The sequence below is a fragment of the Pristis pectinata genome, chromosome 32 (assembly GCF_009764475.1).
Source record: "Pristis pectinata isolate sPriPec2 chromosome 32, sPriPec2.1.pri, whole genome shotgun sequence".
Classification (NCBI taxonomy): Eukaryota; Metazoa; Chordata; class Chondrichthyes; order Rhinopristiformes; family Pristidae; genus Pristis; species Pristis pectinata.
In genome coordinates, this window is record NC_067436.1 from 14,717,828 (window position 1) to 14,739,250 (window position 21,423).

At 41.4% G+C, this 21,423-nt stretch overlaps 1 protein-coding gene across 1 annotated transcript in view; it reads right to left on the reverse strand.

The window, feature by feature from the left end:
• Nucleotides 1-16,726: 16,726 nt before the first annotated feature.
• The window catches only part of LOC127585166 (collagen and calcium-binding EGF domain-containing protein 1-like), a 169,435-nt gene continuing 164,738 nt past the window's right edge, over nt 16,727-21,423 (reverse strand). The window contains exons 11-12 of the mRNA XM_052042381.1: nt 17,301-17,487; nt 16,727-16,761 (exon numbers count right to left, since the gene is read on the reverse strand). Of these exons, the coding sequence (XP_051898341.1) occupies nt 16,727-16,761; nt 17,301-17,487 (222 nt within the window). The remainder of the gene's footprint in view (nt 16,762-17,300; nt 17,488-21,423) is intronic.

The window sequence follows — 21,423 nt, forward strand, 5'->3', positions numbered from 1 at the left end:
TTCTGGCTATCTGGCTGTTTGGAAAATTCTGATGGTTCGGCATTCTGATTCACCAGGTGATGTTTGCTGTACTCCTTTCAACTTGTCAGCGTCCTGATTTCTGTTGCTCCCTTTAAACTTACCGGGTTCACTGGAAAATTGAATATACTACCATGTAACATGTAAGAAAAAATGAATTAAAAATGTATTGGGTATTAAGAGGAATAACATCCAAAAGTCCAGAAAATCTGCCAGTCCGGAACCACCAAAGTTCTGTGTGCCAGATTATTGGAGTTTTACTGTCACTTCGAGACAAACCACAGGTCTAAAGAGCCTGCATGATCAGATGGACCTGGGTGTATATGTGCACATATTTTGGAAGGAGTCAAGGCAGGTTGAGAGAGAGTTTAGTTAAGAAATAGGATCCTGGGATTCATAAGTAGATGCATAGTGTCAAAAGCAGGAATTGCTGGACCTTTACCAAACACTGGGTGGACGACAGTGGGAGAACTTCTTCCAACTCTGGCCACCCAGCTTTACAAAGGATGTGAAGGCCCTAGAAAGGCTGCGGAAAAATTTAGCATGGTCCCAGAATGAGGTGATTTCAACAACAAGGTTAGAATGGAGAAGCTGGGGCTGTTCTCCTTGGTTAATTACTACAATTACACTGGGAGTATTTCATGCAGTTTTAGCCTCCTTACCTAAGAAAGGATATACTTGCCTTGGAGGGAGTGCAACAAAGGTTCACCAGATTAATTCCTGAGATACTAAGATTATTGTGTGAGGGGAGATTGGATCAATTAGGCCTGTATGCATGAGAGTTTAAAATGGAAGGAGATCTTATTGAAAGATACAAAATTCTGACAACGCTTGACAGGCTGGATGCAGCGAGCGTATTTCCCCCTGGACGGTGCAGTCTTATCTCAGGATATGGATTGAAATGAGGAGAAACTGCTTCACTCAGAAGGTAGTGAACCTGTGGAATTCTCTACCGTGGAAGGCCGTGGAGGCTTAAGAAGGAGATAGAGAGACTTCTGGACACAAAAGGCATCAAGGGATATGGGTAAAGGACAGGAATATGGTGTTGGGATTTTGCTCATGAGGAGAATAGTGAAAGGCTATAGGATAATATTGATCAATACACTTTGGGAGGACTAATAAAGCTTAATAGGACTAAGAAAATAAGACAATGAATGGTTAGGCCCTTGGAGATATTGAGGAACAGAGGCACCTTGGTGTAAAAATCCAATTATCCCTAAAGGTGGCAGCACAGATAAGGTGGTGAAGAAAACCCACTGGATATTTACCTTCACTACTCAGGGCAGAGAGTAGAAGAGCAGGGAGGTTAACATACAATCTTACAAAACATTGGTTAAGCCACATCTGAAGTCCTGTGTACAGTTGTTCTTGCCATAATATAGGAAGAACACTATTGTGTTGGAGGGGGCACAGAGGAGATTCACCAAGATGTTGCCTGGGATGGAGTGTTTCAGTTATGAGGGAAGACTTGGAGCGGAAGAGGCTGAGGGGGGTACCTGATGGAAGTATGCATCATTATGAGGGGCATAGAGAGGGCAGAAAGTAGAAAACTTTTCCCAACAGCAGAGGTGTCTAAAAGTAAAGAGCATAGGTTTAACGTTTGGGATGAGAGATTTAGAGGGGATCTAAGGAGGAATTATTACACTTATAGGCTGGTTGGAATCTGGAATGATGACTCGAGAAGGTAGTGGAGGCAGGTACTTTCATAGCATTTAAGAAGTATCTAGACAAGTATTTGAATTGCCAAGGCATAGAAGGCTATGAACCAAACACTGGTAAATTGGATTATTAAAGATGAGCACTTGATTATCAGTGTGGGCGTGGTGGGCAGGGGCTGTTTCTGGGCCTCTATGACTCTATGATCAACCATGATCATATCGAATGGTGGAGTAGGCACAAAGCGCTAAATGGCCTATTCCTGCTCCTTATTTTTTTATGCTTCTATGATTTTGGAAAGAGCTAGAGGAGACTTGATTGTCATAGTACATAGTGACTTCAGAACAGGTAACTAGAAGGAAACTGTTCCCATTAGCAAGTGGTTCAAGAATCAGGGACACATTTAGATTAATGGGCAAAAGCTCAGAAGGACTGGAATAAAAACTTTTTGGGTGATGATCTGGAACTCACAGCCTATGGGAGTGGTGGAGATAGAGTGAATCAGGGCTTTCTATGGTGATTGGACAGGCAATTGAGGACAATGATTTGCATTGCCATGGGGAATGACAGGGAAATGGGAATGACTGAGTTGGTCGTCAGAGAGCTTGAGTGGACTTGAGGGACCAAAAGTAATAACATGGTGATGCATAGGAAGTTAAACATTATCTTTGAGAGGGACAGAAGTACATATACTTACTGTTAAGAGTCACAACTAAGTGCATTTGCATCCATAAACTTATGCATTTTCTTTTGGTTGATAATTGGGAGCTACCTCTTCTATCACCATTGTTCATGTATTCTTGCCTTTCCGGGAGTTTGAGGTTTTATTCCTATTTGCAGCAATGCTACATCTTTTTTTACATTTGCCTGTTGGTTGGTGTGATTGGCACCAGTGGAATTGTTCCTTGCTGCCCCCTATAGCTTCACCTTGGCGTTGCGCAAGGGAGAAGCCATTATTGATAGGCCCCATCTAAACAGGGATGAACTGCAAAAAATTTGTGATTGGGTTGTAGACAATTCAGTGCCAATTTGCATTCATCACTTCTGGGGAGCGGAACATCTTAAATCACAGAAACACTTTTTATAATTTTTAAAAAACATTTAAATCATGTATGTGATATGCTTTCCCTCAGTAACTGTCACTTTTATCAATACACAGCATTTCCAACTTTTCCTTTTTAAATTCTTCTTATGCGGCCCCTCGGGGTCCAGGATGACGTGTTTTCATTTCAGCTTTGTGGGTTCCAGGTAGCGAATGAGGCCAATGTGGGAACTGCAAATTCTTCCAGTGATAGAGCAGATGATGGCTGACAGGGTGGGCTGGTGGGGAGTTTGTGAGGTGGTGCACCCTTCCTCTGCTAACATAAGGCCTCTGTGTGCTCCTGATGCACAGACTTCAGCTTTTCCACAGTATCCCAAATGTTACTTCTCCACTTTGAGCAGGAATGGGTCAGAGTTTCCCAGAGGTCAGTGGAGATGTTGCAATTCTTCAAAGAAGAATTGGTTTGAAGAAAAATGGTTTGAAACTGTGTTAACTCCCCTGTGAGGCGACCTTACCATATGAAATGCATTGTTTAAATGTAAGTTGTTACTTGAAAGCAAGTAAAAGGAGGGATCTCTTGGATCAGTGATAAACATTACAGTCAAAATGGCAGGATTTCAGTGAGGCTTTTGAAAATGAAACGTTGGGTTAAATACAGGACTGATGAACAGTCTGCAGCTTCCTGCATAGATTCAACCTCCATGGATGACTATACAAGAGCAAAACACTGTGGTAGTGTTTAACAGGCCAGAAACATCTGTGGAGGGAAAAATAGACTTAACGTTTCGGGTTAATTAAGCCTTGATTGGACAATGCTAATTACTTTTGATCACTAACTGGTTTGAAAAGAATTGCTTGTAATTATGAGTCATTATCTTTGATGTAGTGTAATTCACCTGGAAACTTTAGAGGTCCATTACCTCATTCACAAGGAGACTGTTGCTTTAAGAATGTAATCGCTGCCATTCAGAAATAGTTTCAGGAATTCACTGCTCTCCAAGCAGATGGTTTGCAATCTGGTTCTCATCTGGGCTCTGCTTCTTTGATAGTTTGTGAAGTTGGTTTTGCACCTGAGCGCTGATAAGACCTGCTTGGTGCTGCATTCACAGAATTGAGTCTGGGTCTGCAAAGTTCAGTGATTGACCTAAATAATTCAGGATACTTCAACTGGTCCTCCAGCTTCTGGTTGCTCTGCGGTGACCCCTTCTGGTGTGGATGTGGATGAAACCCACTTACCTGAATTGCTGGTCTTGGGCAGTGAAAAAAAATAGAACATACAGCACAGGAACAGGCCCTTCGGCCCACAATGTTATGCCGAACCAATTACATTCGTAATAAAATGCCCAACTGAACTAATCCCCTTTGCCTGCATAATGTCCATATCCTACCATTTCTTAGCAATACTTGGACTTCCATAGGGGTTTCCACAAATCTTTTGGAATATTCTAAAGCACTTCACAGCCAGCGAAGAACTTTGGAAGTGTGGTCAACTTGGGAAAAAAAATAGCTGCAAATTTGAGTATAAGAAGCTCCTATAAACAGCAATATGATATCGACCACATAATCTATCTTGATCAAGAGATGAAAGAGTCATTGATAGGTCATACATCACAGATACAGGCCCTTCAGCCCATCAGGTCTGTACCAACCTTTTTGCCCAGCTACACTAATGCCACTTGACTGCACTAGGTCTGTACCTTTCTATACCTTGCCTCTTAAAGTGCCTGTCTAAACGTCTCTTAAAGTTTGTGATTGTATCTGACTCCACCACCTGTTCTGGCAGAGAGTTACTCTCTGTGTAAAAAAGTAAATACCTCTCTAAAAAACCCTTTAAAACTCCTTCCTCTCACCTTATGCCCATTCAGATTGATTTAACAGCATCTTGTTTTGATAACCATGCCATGGGGAAATGATTCCTACTGTTTACCCTAGCTCTGCCTTTTATGATTTTATATACCTCTATCAGGTCACCCCTCAGCCTCCGTCGCTCCAGGGAAAACAAATGCAGCCAATCCAATCTGCCCTCATGCCTCAAGTCCTCCAATCCAGCAAACACCCTGGTGAATCTCCTCTGCACTCTTTCCAACGCAACCACATCCTTCCTATAGTGTGGCGACCAGAACTGGACACAATACTCTGTGCAGTCTAACCAATGTTTTGTAAAGTTGCAATGTCCCAACTTTTGGATTCTGTGGCCCCGACCCATCAAGGCAGCTATATGATATGCCTTCTTCACCACCCTATCTATCTGTGTTGCCACTTTCAGGGAAACTATGGACTTCAACCCCAAGAGTTCAAGCCCTAACATTTACTGTATATGTCTTTCCCCATGTGACTTCCCAAAATACATCGCCTCGCATTTGTCAGGCTTACTTGTCCTGGGCACTGGGAAGGATTTCCTGTAAAAATAATGTCATGGGATCGATTAAATCAATCCAAGTAGGCAGGCAGGGGCTTGGTTTTAGCATCTCATCCAAAAGATGGCACCTGCAACAATGTACCAGTCTCACATTGCACTGGAGAGTCAATCTAGGCTTTTGTGTGGAAGTTACTGGACTCAGAAACACCTTATTGATGGGGAAGACTGCTGTCAACCAAGCCACCACTGACACTATTGGTATGCAATAGACCCAGTGAGCATACAGGTGGTTTCCAACTAGATTTACGCAAGTACATACCTAAATGCAGCCACTAGTACATGTAGTACCAGAAGAAGTTGTACAATATCAGTGGCACAGGAACAGGACAACACCATTTAGTCCATTCACCTGTCCTTCCATTAAGTACAATCAAGGCTTATCTGTATTCCAAGTGGAACCTGAAAGAAGACTTTCCTACAGATGAACTGAATCAGGTTTGGGGAGTTGGGGAAAAGAGATAGGTAATGTTAATGGGAATAGGCAGAATTAATGATGGAGTCATTATCTCCCCTTGCAATCTTGAGCCACAAGAAGTTATCAGCTGGCTTGGTTCTAAGTAAGCAAAATCAGCTTCCATTTACAGAGAAACCTTCATCGGTGGATCACCTGAACAATATCCAACAAAAAAAATAACATGTACTTAAGGAGACATATGGGCAGTTAACAAAGAACTTGGTGAAAGAGATAGGTTTTAACGAAGTAAAGAGACAGGAAGATGTTCAGCGAGAGGATTTCAGAGCTGAGAACCTTGGCAGCGGAAGGCAATGGTGGAGGTCTAATTTCAGAAATGAGTCAGAGACCAGAATTAGATGGGCTCGAGGATCTCGGTGGGTATAGGTCGGGAGGAAATGTTATGGAGTGGGAGGAACAGCAACATGGAAGGATTTGAAAACAAGGCCAAGAGTTTTTACAAACTGAGGCAACGTAGGTCAACAGAACTGAGAGCAGGATGAGGAGGATTGACCAGGAGAATTCTGGAAAAGAAAATCAAAAAACTGCCGATGCTGCAAATCTGAAATAAGAGGAGAAAATGCTGGAAACACTCAGCAGGTCAGGCAGCATCTGTGGAGAGAGAACAGAGTTAATGTTTCAGGTCGAAAACTCTTTGTCAGAACTGGGGAAGAGCTTTGGGAAAAGTCCAGTTTAGTAGTATATTGTGATATATGGTAGTTTAGTGGAGCCTTCACCAGCAGATGAACTGGGAATAAGAGTTTTGTGAGTAATGGTGGTCAGTGATACTTGGGGAATGTTATGGAAGGGGATCTGAGTAGTCTTAGTAATGAGCCAATCTCTGGACACTCTTGGCTAGCAAAGGTTTACAATCTTGTTTTAGAATAATTAATTGAATCAGCTTCTACTGCTTTTTGTGGGAGAGATCTCCCATACTACCAACCTTTGTTTTCTAACCTTTCACCTGAACAACAGTTCTGTTTCCCACGTATATTAGGTACTGAAATTTGATAACAACCTTGTGTATATTCCATTATATAACTAGGTTGCCACTTAACCATTTTGAGATCAGACAGTCTGGTTCTTTTCTTTGTCTAGAACGTAAACCAGACACTAAAAGTCTTTGTTCATTTTATTTTCTGCTTACAACTTAAGGTTTACCAGCTTGAATTGAATGTATTATTGGTGATTTCATCACATGATCTCTAACCCACTTCCTTGCTCGCATGATTGGTTGAGTAACATGTCCTGGCTATGGCCCACCCTTTCACACTGATTTAAAAGCAAAAATGGCAAAAGTAGTGTTTCATAACTCATTAGAGGTTCATGATTGCTGGTCAAAGAGTGAAGTGCTGGCACAGTGGTTCAACTATTGCACTACTCATCCAGACCCAAGCTAAGTACACAAGTCCTACCACAGTAGCTGGAGGATTTAAATTCAGTTAATTAAATAATCTGGAATTTAATTCTACCACACTTTAATTAACTAAAAAGAAATTCAAAACTAAAGCTAGTGTGAGAAATGGAAACAACGGCACTGTTGTAAAATCAAACCTCATTCAGCATGTTCTTCTGGGAAGGAAATCAACTGATATGGTCGCTATGTGACTTCAAACCCACAACAATGTGGTTGAATCTCATCTGCTCTCTCAATTGGTCATGCATGCCATTTTGGTTATGTATTGGCTTCCATCAACTTTGAATCTACTGCTTTGAAGCTTCAGCAGGATCAAACCACTCAACAAGGCAACTCACCACTGCCTTCACAGAGGTCCTTAGAAATGAGCAATTAATGGTCATTTCATAATGTTTTTATAATTGATAAATGGAGGATTTTAAAGAAAATGATAAGGAAGTATTGGCTCAATAACTTTGCTCCCAGCAGGGTTTACAGTAGTGTGATGTCTTGAGATTACTCTTCAACTCCTGAAAACTCCACGGCATTTGTCAATCACAGGCAGCTCCCTTCCTTCTGTAACACTGAATGTCAAGTGTTGACATTAGGGTTTCCATCAATAAGCATGCAAAGCTCGTAACTCAAGCCACACATGTTTTTGCAGAGCCTTACCAATGTGTCTGCTTTATTCCCTTTACTATTTAGTTTCAATTAATGCCACACACTTTCTTGTTATTACATTTCTATTTAGTTGTTACCTACCCAAACTCTCCATCATCAGTTCCACCTCTGCTGTTCCCCGTACTTTGGTATTATTTGCAAATTTAACAGGTCTTCTCACCACTTTGACCCGAAAACAAAATACCCACAGTATCTGGAAATTTGAAATAAAACAGGACATACTTGAAATGCTCAATAGGTTATGCTGCATCCGTAGACAGAGAAACAGGATTAACATTTCAGGTCAAAGACTGTTTTCCTCTGTTGATCTGATGTACTTTGATAAAGTTGGTTACCACATACAGCAGATAGAGCTCTTTCAACCTCTATATTGTACTTCAGAATCTTCAGTGGACAAAAGGCTTTGGTTTCATAGCCCATTGTTAATCTCTCAGCCCTGGATTCCCAGGTCAGGCTTAGAGTCTATGGTGAGATGGTTAAGCACTGAATCTTCTGTCCAGGAGAGCTACCAACTCCCTTGGATGATATCTCTCTGTCTCTCTCTCTCTGTCTCTCTCTCTCTCTGTACGTCATTGTTCTGCTTTGTTATCTTACATTCTTTAGTGATTACAATTTATAAAAAATCAGTAACTTGGTTTATTATTGTCACATGTACCAAGGTGCAGTGAAAAACCTGTTTTGCATGCCATCCATGCAGATCATTTCATTACAGCAGTGCATTGAGATAGTACAAGGGAAAACAATAACAGAATGCAGAATAAAGTGTTACAATTACAGAGAAAGTGCAGTGCAGGCAGACAATAAGGTGCAAGGCCATAATGAGGTAGATTATGAGGTCAAGAGTCCATTTTATTTCATCTTATCGTACCAGGGGAATGTTCAATAGTCTTATAACAGCGGGGTAGAAGCTGTCCTTGAGTCTGGTAGTACGTACTTTCAGGCTTTTGTATTTTCTGCCTGATGGGAGGGGGGAGAAGAGAGAATGTCCGGAGTGGGTGGGGGTCTTTGATTATGCTGGCTGCTTTACTGAGGCAGCGAGGTGTAGATAGAGTCCATGGAGGGGAGGCTGGTTTCCGTGATACGCTGAGCTTGTCCACAACTCTCTGCAGTTTCTTGCGGTCTCGGGCAGAGCAGTTGCCACACCAAGCTGTGATGCATCCGGATGGGATGCTTTCTATGGTGCATCAATAAAAGTTGCTGAGGGTAAACAAATATTATGACCATTCATTTGAAGGAAGTTTTATTGGCCCTCGTGTGTACTTGTGGAGATTATCATTTTAAGTTCCTGTGATAACTGATAGAGGATAACAGCAAAATTAACATACCAAGCAAGTCCCTCATGCTATTCTCATTGTGTCTGAATCTCAATAATGCTCATCGATGGGCTGCTGAAGGAGCAGCGCCAATTCGCTGGCATTCTGTAGGAGGACAGTGTCCAACTTGCAGCTCTGCTGAGAGAATCCATTGCAGTGCACGAGATGGTAGCAACGGATTCCAACCTCAAGCTCAGGTCTTGAGATCTAGTGGCATCTGTGGTGGAGCTAGCTTCTCGTGCTGGGGTAGATAAGGGGACAAATATTACTTCAGGGGCCCCAGTGTTGCAAAAGCAGTGGGCCGTAGATAATTGTGAGGGATGTACTGAATTTAATTTTAGGGTTGGGAGTGGGGTGGAAAAGCTGCCTCCGTGCTTTTGTCTTGATGCAGAGTGGCGCACAATAGCATCCAGAAAGTGAACATTACACATTCACCTGGACGCAAGAGGGACCATAACTTCATTTGGTCAAAATGAATATAATTTGCGGTAGCAGTTCTTCCACGTTCCAAAATCTGCATTTTCAACTTGTACAGGAGCCTGAAGACCCACACTCAACGATTCAGGAACAGCTCCTTCCCCTCCGCCATCAGATTCCTGAACGGTCCATGAATTCATCAACACTACCTCGTTATTGCTTTTTTTTGCACTATTTATTTATTTTGTAATTTACAGTAATTTTTATGTCTTTGCACTGTACTGCTGCCGCAAAACAACAAATTTCACGTCATATACGTCAGTGATAATAAACCTGATTCTGATTTTGATTCTGAAACTAGTCTAGTTGCTGCCTTCCTGTTGGATTAACAGTTAAAATATTTTGCAAAATACTTGACCATTCTGACTCATAATATCCTAGATTCTATTGATCAACCCATCAGATCTCATGCTTAAACAATAGAAATTGATTGACCAGACTCTAATTACCTCCATGGTTATATAGCAAGATCGGCAGAGAGCAAATGCAGGAGCTGATATCACCTCCCTCTTCTCCTCAACATATTGTGCTACTCTATTTGATTATGGCTAAACTACATCTTACCTCTTGCAGCCTTGGTTCAGTAACTCTTGCCTATCAACTTTTGCCTGAAATTTCGCATGAACCCCAGCCCCCCCAATAGCCTCAACAGCCTTTTGAAGAAGAACATTTCCACTGAGCTTTATGTGAGGCACTGCTTCCTAGCATCATTCCTGAAGGACTTAGCTCTAACTATGGTAACACCTTCCCCTTCCCTTGCACTCATCCCACCCTCTTTCCGGGGTTACTCCTCAGAGCAAACCGTTTCTCTCTTGTCCAGCTGCAAATAAACATCTTGATTATCTCACTCTTTCACTTGCTTTTCTCCAGGGAATGCAAGCATAATGTTTGCAACCTGCCCTCTTAAACTGACTCATTTTCAGTATCATCCAAGTGAATCTGTGGTGATCAATGTATCTGGTATGAGTTACAATGCAAAGATGGAATGCTCTCTAAATTCACACATCACTACTTGGCCAAGTGTGTGTGATGCATGATGACAAAGACAGCAAGAGACGAGATTTGGACATTTAAAATAAAAACAAATTTGAAATTCAGATGGATGCTTGGTGATAAGTCAGCAGGAATAGAACAAGAACGCACATTGGAAAACAAACCTCTATTCTCACTATGAAACAGATACAAAAATAAAGACATGAAAGCAGTTAGTTACATTCATTAATAACTTTAGGAAAAAGGCAGAGTGCTTTCTGGTGAAAAATCGATTGAGACCTGCAAGCAGATGCACAAAGGTAGATAAAATTACTTTGAAACATGTTGTTCCATTTCCAAAAGATGTCAACCATGGAATGTAACTAGACAGGACCGAATACTGCAGATTGTAATGTAGATTGATCTGATGGTGGTTTTGTTTGACTGAACACTGACAAAGTTCTGCATCATCTTCCCACCAGATTACCTTGTGTTTATTAAACTCCTTCAGCAAGTTGAATGAATTGGGGAGACTTTATTTCAATGTATAGGTCTGTCCGGAAGAGGAGACTGATGGGCTACATGACCTTTCTCTTTTTGACAATGTTTTTCTTTTTTACTATCTTATTACTTTTCACTCTCACTGTGAGTTCACATGTAAAAGCATACGTGTATATATGCGTGGATGGAATTGAAATCTGAATGTCTGTTTATATAGTGTATGCATGTGTACGCACACACACGGTATAAAAACGTAAAACAGACTTGCTATTATATTACTCCCAAAGTCCTTTGCAGCCAATTAATTATTTTGGAAATATTGACATTGTTACAGTGTACAAAATGCCAATTTGTAAACAGCAGGGCCCCACTTAAAATAATGTAAAAATGACCAGACAATCTCTTGTAGTGATATTAATTGAAAAATAAATATTGGCTAGGACACCAGAGAATCCCCTCTCCCACCCACCCCCCCCCCCCCCCCCCCCCCGCCATCCCAGCTCTTCAAGTCAGTGCCATAGGATCTGCTTGGGCCATGATTTAACATTTTCTCTGAAAGGTGGTTGTTATGACAATGCAGCATTTTCAGTGTGTGCACTGGAGAGTCTACTGAGATTTTTTTGTACTCGCATGACTGGAGTTGGATTTGAATCTCTGAGCTTCTTTTTCAGAGGCAAAAGCACTAACAACACAACCACAACTAACACCTAGCTATATGGTTATCATAGGTTAGCATTACGCAGAGTGAAGACCGATTAGACTTTTCAGGTGAACCCGCATCAGAGACCACATGACAGCTGGTCTGGAACATTTTAAAGTCCTATTTTCTGACATTATTTAACTTACTTATTGATTATTGAATGATTTGGGAAACCAATGTTTCTTTGAGAAGATGAGATGCTTCAGCCTCACCACTGGTAGGAGGGTCTAACAATACTGACAAGTTTACATGGATATTTCTCACAATAAATGCACACATTTGACTCCAAGCCATGGATCATGTTCCGACCTTTTACAAATGTTAAACAATTGGCACTTTGGACTGAATTGGGGTGTGGTTGTAGATTTGGGCTTGAATCTATCAGCTCTCATACCCAAATAGTACAGCACCACACCCTGACCCTGTTCACATCCAAGTACAATGTCAGGGACTATCTAGTGCCTAAGTAGTGAACTTAGGCAAAATCCACTCATGAACTCCCAAACCTGCAACCTCTATTACTTAGGGTGACTAAGTCGGCAGGTGCAGATTCCCCTCCAAGTCAAATCACAAACCATGCCAGTTTGGAAATATATGCTTGTTACTTCACTGTCTCTGGGTCTAAATCCTACCACTACATGCTTAACAAGATCACACAAAAGGATGTTTACCTAACAGCTGCAAAAATGGTAAATAATAGGTCTTGCAAGGTGATGGTTGATCAGATTTATGAGGGTATGTACCACCAGACTTAAGGACAGCTTCTACCTCACTGTGATAAGACTATTGAACGGCTCCTTTATATGATGAGATGGACTATGACCTCACGATCTACCTTGTTGTGACCTTGCACCTTATTGCACTGCACTTTCTCTGTAGCTGTGACACTTTACTCTGTACTGTTATTGTTTTTACCTGTACTACATCAATGCACTCTGTACTAACCCAATGTAACTTCACTGTGTAATGAATTGACCTGTATGATCGGTATGCAAGACAAGTTTTTCATTGTACCTTGGTACAAGTGACAATAATAAACCAATACCAATACCATTGCCATATTAGCAACTTACACAAAAAATGTACAGTCTGGCAAATGTTCTTTGGAAAATATGCCCTTAGCAAGTAGTGTGGTAGTGAAGCGGGGAAGCTCAAGCATTGATATGATTACAGGAGAACTGAGGAGATGTTTTCTTCTCCCAAAGAGTGGTGGGGTCTGAAACTCGCTGCCTAAAAGAGTAGTGGGAACATATAACCTCATTCCATTAAAAAAAATACTTCAATTAAAATTTAATGCATTGTAACCACTAAAGCCGTGGACCATGAATTGGGATCAGTGTAAATGCAGGTTTCTTTTGCGTCAGCATTGAAATGGTGGGACAAATAGTTCCCGCCTGTGCTGTAAATTTTATGATTCAAACAATTTTACTTGTAGTTTTGAGTGAAGCCTCTTGGCAATTGGAAGGAAATTGTAGTTGGTGTTAACCACAGTGGCTTGACTCAGACAGTACAGTCATGCTGCAACATTCTGCCCACTGTTCAATGGAAAATTCGCCTGTTGAAGTTTGTTGATTCAAGGAGCAAATTGTCAGTTAGTTGAACCACGAGAGACATCACTTTCGAAGCCGGTTCCATTGTTCAATGTGGATACTGAAGCACTCCCACCCTCACACGTTCTGACTTGGGACATTGAGTCCATTGCAACACCTTGTTGCTGCCCAAGGTGAGACTGTAACTATTCATTATTAAGTGGGAAAGTGGCAGTGGAAGTTGCAAAGAGTATAATTTCTCCTCTGATGCTTTTCTGTTCCTCTTCCTTGTTCTCCCAACTGGAGTCTCAGGAAAATGATTGCAATACAAGGAGGTTCAAATAAGCTCAACAGAATAGGACGGTGCAAAAATAATTTCTGAATGGATACCTGAGTATATTTTTCATTCTATAATTACACACATGCATATTCAAACATAAAGACCAAAGGAATATCATAAACCTGAGTAACAAATAATTTTAAACCATTTTGTGAAGAGCAAGGACCATCATCTGTATATTTTACAGGAAAACAGTTACGTTTGTGTTATTAACATAACATTCTTTGCAATATCTTTATAAGATATAGTACATTGCCAGTGATATTTCCTACAATCATTTGATAATTATGAAATATTATTCATGTACAAAGTGAGGCTGGAGGCAGGGCAGGTACACCTAGGTGCCAGAAGCTGAAATTGCATTGAGACAAAAAAAATTGAAGGGAATTGTTGATGTAGCAATTTGCAATGTTCTGTGTTGACACAGAAGTCTGACGGGAAATCCTGACAACAGAAATCAAGCATTTGCAGTCCTTTGTTTCTCTAGAAATCAAGATTGGATGTTTGTCTATAACTAGAAAATAGGCTGTGTGCCTCTGCTGTCCAAGAAAGCCATGTGCATTAGTAGAAAATAGTTCTTCTTGAAGATACAGCAGATAATGTTGTGGTGACAGTCCGCACAGTAGCTCACTGGGCTGCAAGTGTTTTCCTTTGCCTTTAGCAAAAGGACAACAGGCAGCTGTGCACAGTTTAATGAACACACACTGGGTTCTTTTTTTTCTGCTTTATCAAATGGGCTAGCCCCTTCTATTAAAAGGAGTGTGCTGTCTTTTAAATGCATTAGCTACTAAAAATCAAGTATCCATGCACAGCTGTTAAACACTGTATCAGGTGCTGTGCAAACTGCCTTGTAAAGTAAATTGTGCAGATATTTTCCATATAAATCCTTTTGCATTTACAATGCCCCTTAAAATGTCATAACATGCTGCACAACAAATTAAATCTGAAGTGGAGTTGCAATGGTAAATGTTGAAACAGAAGTGAAATAAAAACTCCAAACAGGAGGAAGCAAGAAGTTTACAGTCCAGTGTCAACTTTTTGGGCTGAAAGACCTCCTTTTGGGCTTAACATTTCGACATATACTTTACAAAGAAATATTTATACACAAGTTATTGAGAAATTGCCTGTGTGTTCAAAGTGCACAGTAAATAATCTCCTTAAAGCGGTTGTATCGTATAAAATACAACATTGGCAGCATTTCCCCAGTAGCTCATGTTGTTAGCGAGAGGCAATGGAAATGAAACAAAAACTGACCAAGGCCTGGTGAAATTAATTCAGAGAAAAATGCAAATCATGGGTTATGATTTTAACCTAATGCACTCTAATTTTCACATAATTTATTTTTTAAAAAAGAGCCAAATATTGCAGACACTGGAAATCTGAAAAAAAGTACTCAGCATCTTAGAGTACTGTGTCCAGTTCTGGTCACCTCATTATAGGAAGGATGTGGAAGCGTTGGAAAGGGTGCAGAGGAGATTTACCAGGATGCTGCCTGGATTGGAGAGTATAGATTATGAGGAGAGACTAAGGGAGCTGGGGCTCTACTTGTTGGAGAGAAGGAGGATGAGGGGAGACATGATAGAGGTACACAAAATATTAAGAAGCATAGATAGAGTGGACAGCCAGCGCCTTTTTCCTAGGGCACCAATGCTCAATACAAGAGGGCATGGCTTTGAGGTAATGGGTGGGAAGTTCAAGGGAGATATCAGAGGGAGGTTTTTCACCCAGAGAGTGGTTGGTGCATGGAATGTGCTGCCTGGGGTGGTGGTGGAGGCTGATACGTTGGTCAAGTTCAAGAGATTGTTAGATAAGCATATAGAGGAATTTAAATAGGGGGATATGTGGGAGGAAAGGGTGAGATAGTCTTAGGCGTGGTTTAAAGGTCGGCACAACATGGTGGGCTGAAGGGCCTGTATTGTGCTGTATTGTTCTATGGTTCTATCTTGAGAGAGAGAAAAACAGAGTCAATGTTTCAGGTCCAAGAACTTTCACTCAAGCTCTGTCAGATGCCGTCTTGTATTATTTCAGCAATTTTAATCAATTGGAGATAAAGTTGGGGGGGAAAAACTTGCAGAGAAAAGAAAATTTCTTCATACTGAGCATTAACCACATTAAGAGGTTTTGGAGTCAGATCCTGCAGGAACCTCTCAAAGAAATTGGTCATCTGCTTGAAGGGAAATAAATGAGAGGTTTATGGGTGGGGTGCAGGGGGGTGGTGGGGAAAGTATTGGGGCTTTTGTCTAAATTAGCCAACGCTTTCAATATATGTGTGGCCTCCCTTACGATTCTGTGAAGCAACTGATAACTACAACTGATCAGTCCTGGGATCGTTTCAACCCAACTCTCCCTACTTACCACAGGGAAAATACATTAAGTGATTCCAAGACTGTTCTGTTTTAATAAAGGCACCTTTCATTGTTGTAGCACAATTTTAATGTAGGCCTACATTGCAAGGCACTTGAAAGAAGTCCAATCATTCAGAAGTTGCCACTTAGCCACATAACCTCTGGCAATGATGCGGGGTTTTTTTTACGGACTCTCTTAATGGAGGAAAGAGAGAGGGAGTTCCTGAGCTTTAAGGCCTTGGCAGCTGAAGGCACAGGCACTGGTGGCTATACTTGTGCTGATTTGCTACTAGAGGGAAAGTTGGCAAAGAAATATAAGGGCAGATTTTCCTCTAATAGTAATGAGCATCTATGGCATATTTATGTAGTGTCATTCATGAATTCAGAGCATCCTGAAGCATTTTTCAGCCCAAGGAGCCTGTTTCAATAGTTGCCCCTACTATAGGGAATGCAGCGTCAACTGCTTACAGAAAGCTCCCATAAATAACAGAGCAATAATGACCAGGGAATCTGTCAGCAATGTGGAGGGATAAGTATCGTTCAGTTCACTGGGAAGTTACCCACTGCTGTTCTATGAAATGATGCCACGGGAACTTTTAAAACCATGAGAGGTGTAAGTTAGTGACAGATGGTGCAGCAAACACCTGCTGGAGGAACCCAGCAACTCGAGCAGCATCTGTGGAGGGGAAAGAAATCCCTGCAGGGTTTCGACCTGAAATGTCGAAAATTCCTTTTCCCCAACAGATGCTATTTGACCCACTGAGTTTCTCCAGCAGGCTTTTTGTTGCTCCAAATTCCAGCATCTGCAGTCACTTGTGTTTCCAGGGACAGATTGGTATGTGTTCTCTGAATATTGCATTAAAATGGTCAGCCTGTAAATGTACGTTCAGGTCTTCGCAGTGGACTTGAGACCACAGCCTCCTAACCAGAGGTGAGAGCGCTTATCCATTGAGCTAAGAACAGATATCAGCCAGCAATCAGGAGCAAATCTCATCCAGCAGCCACTTCCAATCAGTTTTGAACAAAATAAAACATTCAAGTGCCTTATCTGTGGAGGATTAGGTAGTGGAAGTGACCAAAGGTGTGGTCAAAGACAGCAGATGTCGAGAAGGCTTTGGGTTGGAATCAGATCCAGACCATAGGGTCAAACATCAGCAGAAGAGGTACAGGGTGGAAGAGATGCAGAGTTGATCGTTGTAAAGAAGGAGAAGATAGTTAACTATTGAGGTAAGCAGTGGAGGACAGAGTGATAAGGACAGGAATGTCAGTGGGATTGGATGTGGGCAGAGAGTTTAACTTTCCCTCTTGGAACAAACAAATATCAGCTAAGCATAATACATTCACTTTGTTTATATAAGTAGTTTGTGGCACAATCCATAGATATTGATTGATCTAACTAACTCTCACAAGAAGTACAATGAGACCAAGGCATGTACAATAGAGCAGGGAAGGTCGGTCACCTGTTGCTACTGGTGGACTCTGTGGAACCACCTCCTCTTGCCCAGATCCGATATCTTGTGCATCTAGGGGCAGAGAGTCAAGAGTGATACCCCGTCGTTCACCAAATACTCGCTCCTGAAGTTCGATTATATCGTGTCTGATGTCAGCCATCATCAGTAGGAGGAAATCAAACGATCCGGGGGGACCCTGAAAATAAATTCATCCGATAATATTCAATGATCAATTTTCACAGCAACTCCCTACTTTCCTACTCGCTTAAGTGAGCGTTTTATTCTATTTCCTTCAGATCTTAAAAGTAAGACTTTATTCTCAACATGTGGCAGTACTCCCACATAGGAGGATGGATTTCTTCATGCCTATGAGTTGAGTAAGATAAGAAACAGGGTTTGGAGCCAACATAGCAAGTTGACCAACTGAGAATGAACAAGACCAAAATATCTCTCACACATCTTGAAAGCAGATAATTCTATTGTATGTTAAATTATAGTTGAATTAGCAGAGACAATGCCCAGATCAGGCGTTGACTATCATAAAAGCATTTTAGCTATGCCAACTGATATCAAACATGGATTAATGCACTACATGTGCATTTAGAACATAGAACAGTACAGCACTGGACAGGCCATTTGGTCCACGATGTTGTGCTGATCTTGATGCCAATTTATACTATTTTCCTCCTCCTGTGTATCATCCACATCCCTCCATTCCTTCATATTCACGAGTCCGTCTAAAAGCCTCTTAGACTCCACCAAACTGCCTGCTTCCACTACTACCCCTGTAACCCACTCCAAGCACCACCACTCTCTGCGTAAAAAACTTGCCCCTCACGTCGCCTTTAAGCTTCCCCCCTCTAACCTTAAAGCATGTCCTCTGGTGTTTGACTTTTCTACCCTGGGAAAACTGTCTACCTTATCTATGCCTCTCATAGTTTTAAAAACCTCTATCAGTTCTCCCCTCAGCCTCCGACACTCCAGGGAGAACAACCCAAGTTTGTCCACCTCTCCTTATAGCTCATACCCTCTAATCCAGCAGCGTCCTGGTAAACCTCTTCTGCACCCTCTCCAGTCTCCACATCTTCTTATAAGGGGCGACCAAACTGCACACAATACTCCAAGTGCGATCTGAGTAAAGTTTTATTTAGCTGCACCATGACTTCCTTACTTTTATACTCAACACCCCTACCAATGAAGGCAAGCATGCCATACCCCTTCTTTACCACCTTATCCACTTGGATAGCCACTTTCAGTGAACTATGGACCTGGACCCCGAGATCCCTCTGTATCTCAATGCTATTAAGGGGTCTACCATTAACTGTATACTTTCTCCTTTCATTTGACTTCTCAAAGCACAACACCTCACACTTGCCAGATTAAAACTCCATCTGCCAATTTCATTTGTTAAATAAGTGTATGCTCCACATCATTCAATAACAGAGGAAACAAAACACGCATATTCCCAGTATACATTTCCACCAACACCTATGTAGAAAGGTTGAAGAAAGAAATAAATAGAATTACTAAAGAGCCTTTCATGGCCTCACGATGACCTCCAGCACTTCACAATCAACAAAGCACTTTTTAAGTATCATCACTGTTATAGTGTATATGCAGACACTGTGTAAACACAGTTGTTGAGGTCATGCTCCCAGGTACATAGGACAGGAATAGGCTGTCCAGCCCCTTGAACCTGTTTTGTCATTCAGTGAGATCATGGCCTATCTGTGACCCAACTCCATGTACTTGGCTTTCCCCATCTGGATTACCAAATCATACCAACCTCGAACTTTAAATTTACAGTTGACCCAGTGTTAAGAAAGTTCCAAATTTCTCCAATACCCTGCATCTCGGAGTTTTTCCTAACTTCACTCCTAAAAGTTCCAGCCCTGATCCTAGACTCTCCAATCAACAGAAATTGTTTCTCTTCCCAACCCATCAGTTTCCCTTGACGTCTTTAATCAAGTCATTCTAAACTCCCAGGAATATCTACATATGTCCAGCAAGGGTGGATTTTGCTCATTTCTTTTATTTTCTAATCAGAAATGCAGTTAACCTCATTTGGATTCCTACTTAGCCATCCATGGTCAGTTGCAAATGTATTGGACAGCATTGGGCAACATTTTAGGCTTATGAATGGTATTGGGGAACACAAAGATTCCTCCATATCTCTAAGCATTGATTCAGATTCTGGTCTGCCTGTGAAACACACCAATGCAACTACTATCATTGATCACATAATGCCACTGACACTTAAGGTAAAGCCATAATTAAAATGTCCTATCTAAAGCCTCTTTTTATGTTCAGTGTGTACAGTAGTTACTTTAACACATAAATTCATACACAGAAAGCCTGACCTTTTTTTCCCTACCTGTTTCAGATTCCATTTATGTTGTTGTTTTATCTTAATGCTTTTGTAGACTTCCTGTGTTGAAGTTAAAGGCACTTGTGCATGTCAGTAATCTATGATGTGTAACATCAAAGTTGCATTAAACTGGAGAGAAAACAAAATATTTCCAGGTGCAGCAGCTGTTGCTTTTGTGCAAATGTTGTTGAGACAGCAGAAAGGTCTTCTACCTTCAGTGTGGAATCACGCAATTCTGTGCATGGGGATAATTTAACATCTCTAGATAAAGTAAACCTAGGAATACTGGAAGCCACTCAGCAGATCAAGTGGCATTGATGGGGTTCTTAAGCATGGAATCTTCAGTGGAATGGGATTGCATGAAACAACACACACACACACACACACACACACACACACACACACACACACACACACACACACACAAAAGACGTGCATACCACAACACACAAAGACTCACCGTGTCATATGGACAATATGCATTCAGCACACACTTAACCCACATTATGCATGTGCCATGCACACATCAAAACTAGAATGACTTGCACAGTGCTTGAATGAACAAGAGATAATAGTTAAAAGGCAGATTCTAGACAGCTCCAGATGGAGCTCAGGAAAGTGCAGGCAGTTGAGACTATAGTAGATGAATCCAACTCAGTTCAACCCAACACTCTTCTGAGATTGGTCTCCCATTTCTATCTGATACTGTGCTTGATGCAAAGGTTCCTTGTTTCTGAATCATTCTCCAGTGCAGAACAAACAGCAACAGGTGCTCAACCTCCTCAACCTGTCCTGGCACCTGATTGGACCAACAGTTGATTTGTATTTCATATAATTTAGAATCATTTATTTAAAATTAATGCACTTTATTACTTAGAATAAAGGACTGATTTCACTTTGTCCTTCTGATTGCACCTTGTCCTCCTGCACACTTGTACTGTGACCCTAATTCTATCTCCTTGTGTAAGCTCACTCAATAATAAACAGGTTCTGAATGATCGAAGACCATGTAGCTGCCGGCTTCTATGGCTGACCATAGCCACAACAACTTTCATTCTAAAGTCAGGCAGCATCTGTGGAAGGAGAAATAGAGTTAACATTTCACCTCCAAGACCCTTCTTCAGTTGCTGAGTGTTTCTAACGTATTTGTTTGTATTTCAGATTTCCAGTATCTGCAGTTTTTGATTTCCTTTATATAGTATCTCTGATGTAGCAAAATGAACCAAACAACTTTGCAGGAGCGTTAGCAAACAAAATATGATACTGAGAAACACAAGGATATATTAGGGCTATGTTAGGGATAGAAACAGATAGAAGGTGGTTCTTACTCATGGTACCTGGGATGAATGTGAATGTTCCATATATTTCCATGGAGGCTTGGCAGACAATAAGGAGCAGAAATAAGCATAGTCATCAATATTACAATAAATATAGATCCTCTGAGTAATAGAAGGAGATACAAGTCCTCCCCAGGCTACGACTGGGTTACATTCCTGTACACTGTCCGTAACCCAAACAGCTCACAAATCGGAAATACGGCTGTGATCCAAGTTCCCACCCTGCAGAAGATGCCCGCGGCCCCAGAGCAGTCAGCAAACCCATCCCGCCTGTCTCTTGAACATTCGATCGTACGTATGGGCTGTACATAAGCCGGGAGTTCGTAAACTGGGGAGCACTTGCATTAAGGTTAAGAACATAAAAATTGAGGCAGAATTAGGCCATTAGGTGTCTTGCACCTGCTCTGCCATTCAATCACATCATGGT